Here is an 11,978-nt window from a genome sequence, read left to right as displayed (position 1 = left end):
TCGTGATCACCATTCTGACTTTTATTGGAGCGGTCTCTGTAGATCCTTGTGCGACGGCAAGGAGAAGACAATTTTGATTTAAGATTTGGTTGTAGGGATGTTGATGTTAGGTTTCTTGTAGTTTGATTCTTAGCATAGAGCTTCTTGATTCTGCACTTTTGTTTCTGAAATTTGCTAGTCCATAGCTTAGATTTGTTTGTAGTCTCATTTTCTACACGAATCTGTTCTTTTAGTTCTGTTACCTTGTGTTCTGTTTTCTGCTTTGTCTATTCAGCAGTTCTATTGCATACTTTGTGTCTTAATTTCATTGAGAAATTCCTGTGTCAATGATCTTTTAGCTGATAATTTAGTTAGTTTAATAGATTAATTAATTTTTAGTGTAACTAGTGAGTAGTAGTGTTAAGTTTTTGTAAGGTTTCTATTCTACAATGCGTGAGTTGAATTTTTGTGTTTAGGGTTTTTGTAGGAAAGTATAGTTGGTTAAGAAGATTAGTTTAATATTAATTTCTGGTAGCTTAAGGTCAATTTTCTAGATTGCTTGAGTTTAATTTAGAGTTTGAAAGGTTTAATAATCGCAATTTGATTCCGTTCCATTCTCTGTAATAGTGGTTTAAAGTTTTGTTTCTTTTGGTTATTTGGAAGTAATTTCTGAAGTTGGGTAGATGGAAATGTTTGCAATTTGATTTTTAGTTGAAGATTTCATTTTAAAACCAAACCCCATTTCATATCTAGAAAACCCAAAAAGAGTGTTCTTAATCCAAGATAAGCATGTTTCTAGCATAATCCTGGAAAATTCGACTCGACCCTTATACTAGAACATTTCCTTGTGTAGTTGTGGGTTTTTGATCATAACATTAATTTGGGAGTTTATTGTGACAAACATTTGGATAGCTACCAAATTTTGGCGCCGTTGCCGGGGAAACACAACTTTGCTAGAATTGTTTGTTTGTTTTGGATTGTGAATAATTTCTTTCTTTTTCTTAGCTATGGTTTTACTGATTTTATTGACTATCTACTGAATTTTAAGTGTGGATTTGCTTGCATGACTAGGTCTTCCTTTGCAACATTGCTTGAACTTGACCCGGAGATTGAGAGAACCTTTTGGGCGTTGAGGAAGCAAGCTAGGTCAGCAGCAACTTGTTAGAGCAAAATTTCAGATATGGATAATCAGATAATAGAAAGCAATCGAACCATGAAAGAGCTTGTAGCTCCAGATGTGGCTTATAAGTATTCATGCATCACTTATCCAGATTTGGTAGGAGATTTTGAGCTTAGATAAGGACTTATTCATCTGCTTCCCAAATTTCAAGGTCTATCAGGAGAAGATCCCAACCGCAATCTACATGAATTTCATGTGGTTCGTTCAACCATGAAACCACAGGAGATTTCAGAAGAAGACATTAAGTTGAGGGCTTTTCCATTTTCTTTGACGGGAGCAACTAAAGACTGGTTATATAGCCTTCCAGGTGGATACATTACAAGTTGGATTGATATGAAGAGAGCATTTTTGGAGAAATTCTTCCTAGCTTCTAGGACTGCGACTATCAGGAAGAGCATTTGTGGTATTCAGCAAGTAGTGGGAGAGACTCTTTATGATTATTGGGAAAGATTCAAGAAGCTGTGTTCGGGTTGTCCAGAACATCAAATTAGTGACCAGCTTCTTGTTCAATATTTTTATAAGAGTCTACTTCCCATGGATAGAAGCATGATAGATGCAGCAGCTGGAGGAGCTTTGGTGAATAAGACTCCAAATCAAGCAAGAGAGCTAATTTCAAATATGGCAGAAAATTCACAGCAATTTGGGAGTAGAGCTCTTGGTACTAGAGTGGTTAATGAAACCATTTGGTTTCAACTGAGCAACAAGAAATCAGGAATAATATGCAAGAGTTGACCTCTCTAGTGAAGCAAATGGCGTTGCAAAATTCTTGTCACGTTTCAAATTTTCCTTTACCAATGATGAAATTGTGTGGAATTTATTCAAGCCAAGTTCATTCTTCGGATTATTGTCCTAACTTACACCAAGATGAATCAGTGGTAGCCATCTCAAGACCTCAATTTCAATCACGCAAATATGATCCCAACTCTTCAACTTATAATCCGGGATGGAGGGATCACCCTAATTTGAGGTATAGGAACACATTTTATCAACAACCACCACAAAATCAGATTACTCAGCAATCGTTTCAGCATCAACAGAATCAACATCACTTTCAGAGTCATCCAACAATTCATTCCCAGCAGTTTCAGCAATATCAGCAACCACAATTTCAGCAAAACTTCAGCCAGAATCAGCTATTTCAACCATTCCAGAATTTCCAGCAGTCACATAATGCGATCCAGCCACAATTTCAGAACCCACAGAATCAACAAACAAATTTCCAGTAAATTCAGCTACCTGTGAAGAATTTCTAGTAGCCAAGTAATACAAATCAGCATCAATTTCAGCTTGCACTGCCATCTTCTACAAGCCCAAGATCAATGCAACCTCAGCACAACTTTAGCAGCTCAAAAATAGAAGATTTGATGCAACAAATGTTGCAACAGCAGCAGTAAATGACGCAATAGCAACAACATCAACAGAGGACTAATACAGCACTGCAAAATATTGAAAGGCAGATTGGGCAGCTAGCTAGTAATATTAATCAGATGCAGAACCAAGGATCTGGGTAGTTACCTTCACAACTGACTTCAAATCCTAACGGAAATGTAAGTGCATTGTCTTTGCGAAGTGGTAAAATAATTCCAGACCCAAATCCAAATTTTTCAGCTGGATCAGAACAGAGTTTACCTAAACCAATTGTAGATTCAACTTCTCAAAGTTTTCAGAATTTTCCAGCAAATCCAACGCAAACAGATTCAGCACAGAATGACATTTCTGGAGCTGAACAGCAACAATTTACTCAACCTGCAACTTTAGAACTTACACAATCTGGTGGAGCAGATTTTGGTTCAGAAGTTAATCCAACAGCAACTAACAATTCAGCTCCAAATTCAGCACAGAATCTGGAGAAAAATCTGAACCAGCAAGGAGTTGAGTCTTCCATTCCATTACCTTTCCCTCAAAGAAGTATACTGTAGGACCGTTGGGTCGGCTAGAAGGGGGGGTTGAATAGCCCTGTAAAAAAAAATAAAAGTAACCCTTCTCGAACTCTTAAACTACCACTTGTATAAAATTAGCTAAGCAGAAATACACGAAAGAAACGAGGCACCGTGTTTGACTTGGTTACAACCGGGGAGGTTGTTAATCCAAGGAAAGTGATCGCACTAAAAACTCCTTCGGGTGGAGAAGCCTCTTACACTGGTGAAAGCACAAAAACAGAAGCTAAACTAGAACAGTGAGCGCACAAGTGTTTGGAATGCTCATTACTGAGTTAATTCAAAGCTTCTGGACCAAGACTATATTTATAGTCTTGGTCGGGGCGCCTGGAAGGGTTCCGGGCGCCTGGAAGGGTTCCGGGCGCCCTGGGGGGGATAAAACTTATCCCCCAATGTTTAGATTGAGTCAAAACTCGATCTGGTCAATTTTACTGCTCAGGGCGCCCCGGAGGGCTCCGGGACTTCTTCTCTGGTTCAGTCCCACCTCGGTCCGGTTCTTCTCCTCCGGATCTGCTCGCTTGGGTGATCTCTGCCATCCGGAAAAGGGCTCACCCGAACCCAACTTCCGGTCTTCTCGAGCAGCCTTCCGCTCCGGCTTCTCGTCCATCGGAATCGCTACGTGTTTCCTTTTCGTCCACCAGCGTACTCATCCGCAGTCTTCATCCCTCGGTCGCACCGCGTGCTGACCTTCTCGCTAGCTGCGTCTCTTGCTCCCCGAGCAATCTTCCGCTCCGGCTTTCATCCCTCGGAACCACCGCACGCTTCCTTCTCGTCCACCGGGGTACTCTTCCGCAGCACCTCGTCCCTCAGACTGCCGTCCTTCTCGCTAGCTGCGTCTTCCGCTCGACTACCTGTGTTCCTAAGCTCCTGCACACTTAGACACAAGGTTAGAAACAAATAGGACCTAACTTAACTTGTTGATCACACCAAAACAACCTTGGGGTTCCAACATATACAACCAAGAAAAGAGATGGAGGAAGAAAAGGCTAAAGAATATCAAGATTTGGTGAAATTGTTCAGCAAGGTTGAAGTGAATGTGCCTTTGCTAACCATGATCAAACAAATTCCTAAATATGCCAAATTCCTCAAGGATCTTTGTGTGTACAAGAAGAAATTGAAGGGAAATGAATTGATAAGTATGGGGAAATATGTCTCAGCATTATTTCAGCCAGTTCCTCAGAAATGTGAAGATCCTGGAGTTTTCACAGTGCCTTGTGTTATAGGAGATTGTATTTTTGAGGATGCGATGTTAGATCTTGGAGCTTCTATAAATGTGATGCCTAAATCAGTTTTTCAATCTTTAAAAATTGGACCTTTGCAACCTACAGGTGTAGTAATTCAATTAGCTAACCGAAGTCAAGCACACCCAGCTGGAGTGATAGAAGATGTTTTGGTAAAAGTGAGGGAGTTAATTTTTCCTGTAGATTTTTACATCTTAGACATGGAGGGTGATGCGCTTGCAAACATGTCTCCACTTATTCTTGAACGTCCATTCTTGAAAACAGCTAGAACAAGGATTGATGTACATGTAGGAACTCTTTCCATGGAGATAGGAGACATAGTATTTCGGTTAAGCATTTTTGAGGCTATGAAGCATCCAAGAGAGGATCATTCTATCTTAGCTTGGATATTTCAGAGGAGCTGGACAACATGGATTTCTCTTCGGAAGTTGATTCAGATTCAGATTTTTTTGATGTTGGTCAAGGGAATGAATTGGTTTCATTGTTGGAGAGTATCTTAGAAGTGGGAGTAGATGTGAGTTCAAAAGAATTATGCGTAGGGGATTACTTAGGAGAAGCATTACTCCTAGAATCTCCCAGAGAAGAAGAATTATGCGTAGAGGATTGCTTAGGAGAAGCTCTACCCCTAGGATCGCCTTCGGTTGACCAGATACAGGAGGAGTTGAAGTCATTACCTCAGCATTTGAAGTATGCCTATTTAGGAGAGAATCAGCAGCTACCTGTCATTATAGCTCAGAATTTGGAACCAGATCAGGAGGAAAGATTGTTAGAGATTCTGAGACAGCATAGAAAGGCCATTGGATGGACTCTGGGAGATATTCCTGGGATCAGTCCTTCTATTTGCATGCATAGGATCTATTTGGAGGAGGATGTGAAGCTAGTGAGACAACCATAGAGACGACTTAACCCTTTGATCTTAGACGTGGTAAAGAAAGAGGTGACTAAACTCTTACAGGTAGGCATTATTTATCTGATTTCTGATAGTAAATGGGTAAGTCCCATCCATGTAGTTCCGAAGAAGTCAAGGGTGACAATGTTAGCTAATGAAGAGAACGAGTTGGTGCCCACGAGAGTGAAGAATTCTTGGAGAGTCTGTGTGGACTATAGGAAGCTAAATCAAGCAAGTCGAAAGGATCATTATCCACTTCCTTTTATTGATCAATTGTTGGAGAGATTGGCAGGTAAATCACATTATTATTTCCTTGATGGTTATACTGGTTATTTTCATATTTGCATCGACCCAGAGGACCAGGAGAAGACTACCTTCACCTACCCTTTCGGTACATTTGCATATCGTCGGATGCCATTCGGACTGTGCAATGCTCCAGGGACTTTTCAGCGATGTATGGTGAGTATTTTTGGTGATTTGTTAGAGCATTGCATGGAAGTATTTATGGATAATTTTTCTATTTATGGCTTACCTTTTGATGCATGTTTGGAAAACTTGTCTCGAGTTTTGAGTAGATGTATCGATACGGATTTGGTTTTGAATTTTGAAAAGTGTCACTTTATGGTAGAGCATGGCATTGTTTTAGGACATATAGTCTCTAGGAAGGGCATTGAAGTAGATCCTGCTAAAGTTAGCGCTATATCTTCTTTATCTTACCCCGCATGCGTGTAGGATGTTCAAGCTTTTCTTGGCCATGCAGGATTCTACAGGAGATTTATTAGGGACTTCAGTAAAATTGCTCTGCCATTATCTCAGTTGCTTAAGAAGGATGTTGTGTTTGATTTCGATCAGAGGTGTAAAGAGGCTTTTGACAGATTAAAGGAGGCTCTTACTTTAGCACCTATCATCAGACCCCCAGATTGGTCCTTACCTTTTGAGTTGATGTGTGGCACCTCAGACTATGCAGTGGGAGCTGTACTTGCACAGAGAGTGGATGGAGCACCACACGTTATTTGCTATGCTTCCAAGGCTTTAGATTCATCTCAAGCAAACTACACCACAACAGAAAAAGAGCTTCTTTCTATTATTTTTGCTTTAGATAAGTTCAGATCATATTTACTTTGTTCTCATGTGATTATTTTTTCTGATCATGCAACCTTGAAATATCTCCTCATGAAGCCTGACACAAAACCTAGGTTGATCAGATGGATGCTTCTGCTTCAAAATTTGACGTAGAGATACGTGATAGGAGTGGGAAGGAGAACTTAATTGCAGATTGATAGATCGTTTGAAGCGATAGAGGGGGGGGGTGAATATCGCGCTTTTTAAAACTATTCTTTTCGTATTTTGAAACCAAAGTCGTGCAGCAGAAATAAGAAAAAGAGACAAGGTATTTACTTCGTTTGGAGCCTAGCTCGACTCCTACTCGAAGGCCCGCGGTCCTTGACCGCACCGATGGACAAAGCACTATAATCCTTCTTTCCAAAATCTTCAGAAAGAAGTGAATCGTACAAGTACAAATATGTAAGATAGTAACACTCCTACTATCTTACAGAAATTAAGTGCAGTACTAAAAATATATACCGACAATAGAAGTAGTAAATTGTAGCTTGGTCGGCACTGTTGGATGAAGTCGCTTGCAAACTTGATGACGACGTGTAGCGTGAGCAACTAGCAGAAGAGCACAAGAGTTGATCAGAAAGTTCTTCCTGGCCTCCGACTTCGAGCCTCAATTTATAGGTATGATGGATGTTCGGTCGATCGATCCCTCTGTTCGGTCGACCGAACCAGCTCCGATCCCTTCCAACTAGAGTCTGACGCTGGCTTGATATTCTGTATTAACTGGACTTCAATGGTTCGGTCAACCGATCCTTCTGTTCGGTCGACCGAACATGCTCCTTCCCTGTTCGTCGAGATTTGCCGTGATCTGCATTTACTGCACCTTTAATATTGATGGTTCGGTTGATCGATCCTCGGGTTCGGTCGACCGATCAGTGTATTTTCCTTCTGCATCTGATCATTGCTGATTAAACTGATCTGTGCTGAGTCATCTTGGTTCGGTCGACCGATCCTCTGGTTCGGTCGACCGATCCAGCCAAACCTGCAACACAGTATTAAGCAAAGTATCCCTGCAACACAAAGGTTAGCACAGTAATATATAATGCATGAGTATGACAGTTAGGACTGTCTTGATCTCAACTTGGAAACCTTCCTGGTTTCTTTAGTTGGATCAGTGACCTTAGGTTGTTCCCTTTAGGAACCCGACCTCACTGTCGCTCTTCCAATTGCATACCTCAACTTACCTGCCAAACATGATCCTCCATACATGTTTGGTCTTTTGTCTGCTCAGTGTCTGATCGCCTGATCCACTAAGACTTTTCCTGCAATACCATATTAGCCAACAACAATAATAGTAATACAGAAAATAATGGTAAACCTAAACCTAGATTTACCGAGGTCCGTTGGTCCGGTCGACCGTGCGATCAACCTTGCTTGGAGTTCATTCATCCAAGACTTCTCGTTACCTAAGATTACCATCCCCTAGGATTTTCGCCACTTGGTTTCACTCACCAAAACTCAGTATTCGGCTACCCAGGGATCAAGTCCTCCAGACCTATCCACCTGGCTTCCATGACATGCCGAGATTTTCCTTACCTAGCCTACAACTAGGACTCAGTATTCGGCTATCCAGGGATTAGGTCCTCCAGACCTATCCACCTGGCTTCCACGATATACCGAGATTTCTCTCCTTGCCTAGCCTCCAACTAGGACTTCCCTTGCCTAGCCTACAACTAGGACTTCCCTAGATCAAACTCCATACTTAAACATACTTAAGCATACTTAAACATATTTGTCTGACATTAAAACCTTGGAGGTCGATTGCACCAACAAAGATCACTTGAGCAGAATTGAAGGAGACTTGGATCATTCGGTTATTGATGATGATTTCAGAGATGAGCAGCTTTTACAGCTGCATGGTGAGTCACCATGGTATGCGGATCTAGTTAATTACCTGGTAGCACATGTTTATCCCAAACAATTTTCAAAAGCTCAAAAAGATAAATTAAAAAGTGATTCAAAATTCTATGTTTGGGATGATCCTTATCTGTGGAAGTTTTATAGTGATCAGATCATTAGGAGATGCATACCTGACTCTGAGTTTCAGTCTGTACTTACTTTTTGTCATTCTTTTGAGTGTGGAGGACATTTTGGACCACAACGAACTGCTAGGAAAGTATTAGAATGTGGTTTGTACTGGCCTACCCTTTTTCGTGATGCTTATGCTTTTTATCGATCATGTGATAGGTGTCAACGAACTGGGAACATAGGACTTAGAAATGAAATGCCTCAACAATTTATATTATTTTGTGAGATTTTTGATGTTTGGGGTATTGACTTTATGGGTATATTTCCTGTCTCTTATGGATTTGCATATATTCTATTGGTAGTTGATTATGTTTCCAAATGGGTGGAGGCCATTCCCACTCGGTCTGATGACTCTTCGGTTGTTGTTAGTTTTGTCACGTCTCACATATTTTGCAGGTTTGGAGTACCTAGGGTGATCATCAGTGATCAAGGGTCTCATTTTTGTAATAGACACATGAAAGTTTTGCTACATAAGCATGGGGTTACACACAAAGTTTCTACATCCTATCACCCTCAAACAAATGGGCAAGCAGAAGTGTCTAACAGGGAGGTGAAATCAATTCTTGAAAAGACTGTGAGACCGGATAGGAAGGATTGGAGTAAAAGACTTGAAGATGCACTATGGACTTATAGGACTGCTTTCAAGACCCCTATAGGAATGTCTCCATACAGGATTGTGTATGGAAAAGCTTGTCATCTACCCGTGGAGATTAAGCATAGGGCGTATTGGGCAATTAAAGCATGCAATTGTGATAGTGACACTGTTGGAGAAGAAAGAAAATTGCAACTTCAAGAACTTGAAGAGATTAGGTTGGAAGCCTATGAGAATTCACGGATTTATAAAGAAAAGACCAAGAGATTTCATGACAAACAAATTGAGGTGAAAGAATTGCAAATTGGTGACAAAGTACTTCTATATCGATCTCGTCTCAAATTGATTAAAGGTAAGTTGAGATCTAGATGGGAAGGACCTTATTGCGTTACTAATGTCTTCTTTTATGGAGTGGTTGAGATCCATGATATATCTTCTGGCCGGATTTTTAAAGTGAATGGACATAGGCTTAAAAAGTTTCATGAAGGAGTTAAGGGCTCGGTGGTGGAAGAAATGGACCATATTGATGCCATTTACCCGAGCTAAAGGGGGAGTTTCACTCTATCTCTTGTTTCTTTGAAAATAAATATATTTTAGGTGCTAGCAGTTTTTTTATTTGTTTAGGTAAAGTTCGGTTTCATTTGGAATTTTCTTTTAGCATTAAGAAATTCTGTCTCATTAGTAGTTTTTATTCTTACATGGTTATTATTTCGGACTTTAGGTTTCATGTTCATGGTAGTTACTATTTCTTTGAGTTTGGTAGACTAGATATTGGAATAAATGGTACTTCTTTCTTTTGACAATTCTTTGTATCATTTTTTTTTGAGGGATTTGAAAAGGAATGTTAGATTTGATTATTGAGTTTAGAGACTTTATGGCATGATTGAACTCTAGGATTACATGAGGTGCACATTAAGTGATGGATTCTTGATTGATGGAATGATATGATAATTCTTATTTACCTAGTGAGGTTAGAGCCTATTTGAGAGTTGCTCTTGTGGTTTATTTCACTCTAGAACTTGCTTCAAATCTATTTAATACCACTAAATCAGAATTGAGTCACCTTTATGAAGTTTCCTCCATTATAATATTGCCCACATTTATCTTTACTATTTTTCTTGTCATGAATCATCATATCTTTGTTCTTTTCTAATGTCTTTTTCTTTGGATGTGGTTACCTTGGATTTTATGTGATGATTTCATTTTAGTCGGGACGGACAAAAGAGTAAGTGTGGGGGAGGTATTTAGTTTGATTGAGTTTTCTTTTTGTTGAGTTCTTTTGTTTAGGTGGAGAAAGTGAATTCTGCAGAATTAAGGAAGCTCAGTGGATTAAATTTGTGTGTGTGTGAATTCTGCAGAATTAAGGAAGCTCAGCGGATTAAATTTGTGTGTGTGTCATTTTTCCAATATCGATACATTTGATTGAAAATCTTGTGAACAGATTGAAATCCGGAAACTGATGCATGGTCAGTTTTTATAGAAACAGAATTCTGCAGAAAGTGAAGAGCATATCTGGGAATTCTGTATCAAAACTCAGAATGCAAGATTCAAATGAGTGGAAGCTTAGTTGAAAATTAAGAATATGCTAAAACAAATGGTAGGCTACCCTTCATGGAATCTGCAAAACAAGGAAAGATGAATTCAGGAACCTATTTGGACACAAAAGAATGCCGGAACAGTGAATCTTTGTAGCTGTTGAAATCTGACCACAATGGATGATAATGAGGAATTCAAATTGGTGGGTAATATTTCATCAATGAAGCACTTGAGCATTGTATCATTTACTTGGAAAAGTTGAAGAAAAGGATAGTAAATTGGAACTTTATACAGTGAGGAGAATGCTGGAAACAGAATTCAGAAACAACAATTTGTGTTTATTCCCTGTCCATTCTTTATAAAATTGCTAGACAGAATGCTAAAAGTTACAAATTGCTGAAATTCCGAAGTGCAGAAACTTTCTAATTGATGTTATAAGTGTTGGTTAGTCCTAGGAAAACGTACCGGTTCCACTGTATAAAAAATTTTGTACAAGTGTCAAACCTTTCCTTAAATAACCTATTGTGTTCTTTAGAAGTTAAATTAGGAATCGCAAACGGAACTTAACATCATTGATTCCAAATTTAACTTATCTGTTCTTAATGGTTTAGATTTGAATCGCAAGTGGAACTTAACACTATTGATTCAAATCCACCTATGTTACTAATTCCATTAAATATTAATTTCTAAAATTGGCTTCCAGGACTGCAAGGCGAGGCACATGACCTTCTTGGATATGGGAGCAACCACCACCGCCTAGTCAAAGCCTTTTAAGGAAAGCTAATATTTAATTTCCTTAAATAACTCTAGGTTAACCAAAAAGAACAATCGAATCACAAATTCTAAAAAGAAGAAAACACAAACTCGAAAAATAAATTCGATAAATTAGATCTAATTGCCTCTTGTATTTAGAATTCTTACAAAGAAAATAACTAGTATGATGCGGAAGAAAACTACTAGTTATACCTTCTCTTTGTAAGCTAATGACCTCGAGATCTTCTGCCGTATTTCTCGCCTTGCCTTGGACGTCGTGTGGGCGATGATCCTCCAAGATGAACACCACCCAAAAACTTCTTCCTCTTCTTCTAAAATCCGGCCACCACCACCACCAAGGAGAAGAGAGCAAAAGGGAAAAGAGAAGGGAGAGGGTCGACCACACCAAGAGGGTCTCCAAGCAAAAGAATAAGAGTTGTGTCTCATGAAGCCCCCTCACCCCTTCTTTTATATTACTTGCCCAAGGCAAATAAGGAAATACTTTTTACAAAAAAATAAAATCATCCTCTAGTTTTTCCTTTTTCCTTTTTATTTTTCCTTTTCTTTCCTCTTGATTGAATCAATCACCAACATTAATTTTTGTGATGATTTTTATTTTTAATTATGGCCGGCCCCTTGCTTGGGCACCAAGCAAGGTGGCCGACCACCTCATCAAAGGAAAAAGGAAATATAATTTTTAAAATTTTAAAAGAAGAAATCCTCT

The 11,978-nt window shown here is 39.3% G+C and overlaps 1 protein-coding gene across 1 annotated transcript; it reads left to right on the top strand.

The window, feature by feature from the left end:
* Window positions 1-4,147: 4,147 nt before the first annotated feature.
* LOC122040871 lies at window positions 4,148-5,232 on the top strand. The gene is made up of 2 exons (XM_042600343.1): window positions 4,148-4,657; window positions 4,699-5,232. The coding sequence occupies exons 1-2, from the start codon at window positions 4,148-4,150 to the stop codon at window positions 5,230-5,232; spliced, it is 1,044 nt and encodes a 347-aa protein (XP_042456277.1).
* Window positions 5,233-11,978: the final 6,746 nt, after the last annotated feature.

Source organism: Zingiber officinale, chromosome 1B (genome assembly GCF_018446385.1).
Source record: "Zingiber officinale cultivar Zhangliang chromosome 1B, Zo_v1.1, whole genome shotgun sequence".
Classification (NCBI taxonomy): Eukaryota; Viridiplantae; Streptophyta; class Magnoliopsida; order Zingiberales; family Zingiberaceae; genus Zingiber; species Zingiber officinale.
The sequence above is the reverse complement of the archived record's forward strand: the minus strand, read 5'-3'. Positions and strand labels throughout refer to the sequence as shown.

What these genes read in the sequence shown, in the direction of transcription:
- LOC122040871 (XM_042600343.1), top strand. Translation starts at nt 4,148, where the DNA reads ATGATCAAACAAATTCCTAAATATGCCAAATTCCTCAAGGATCTTTGT. An exon ending in CCATGGAGATAGGAGACATA is followed by an intron (nt 4,658 to 4,698) that starts GTATTTCGGTTA and finishes GAAGCATCCAAG; the next exon opens with AGAGGATCATTCTATCTTAG.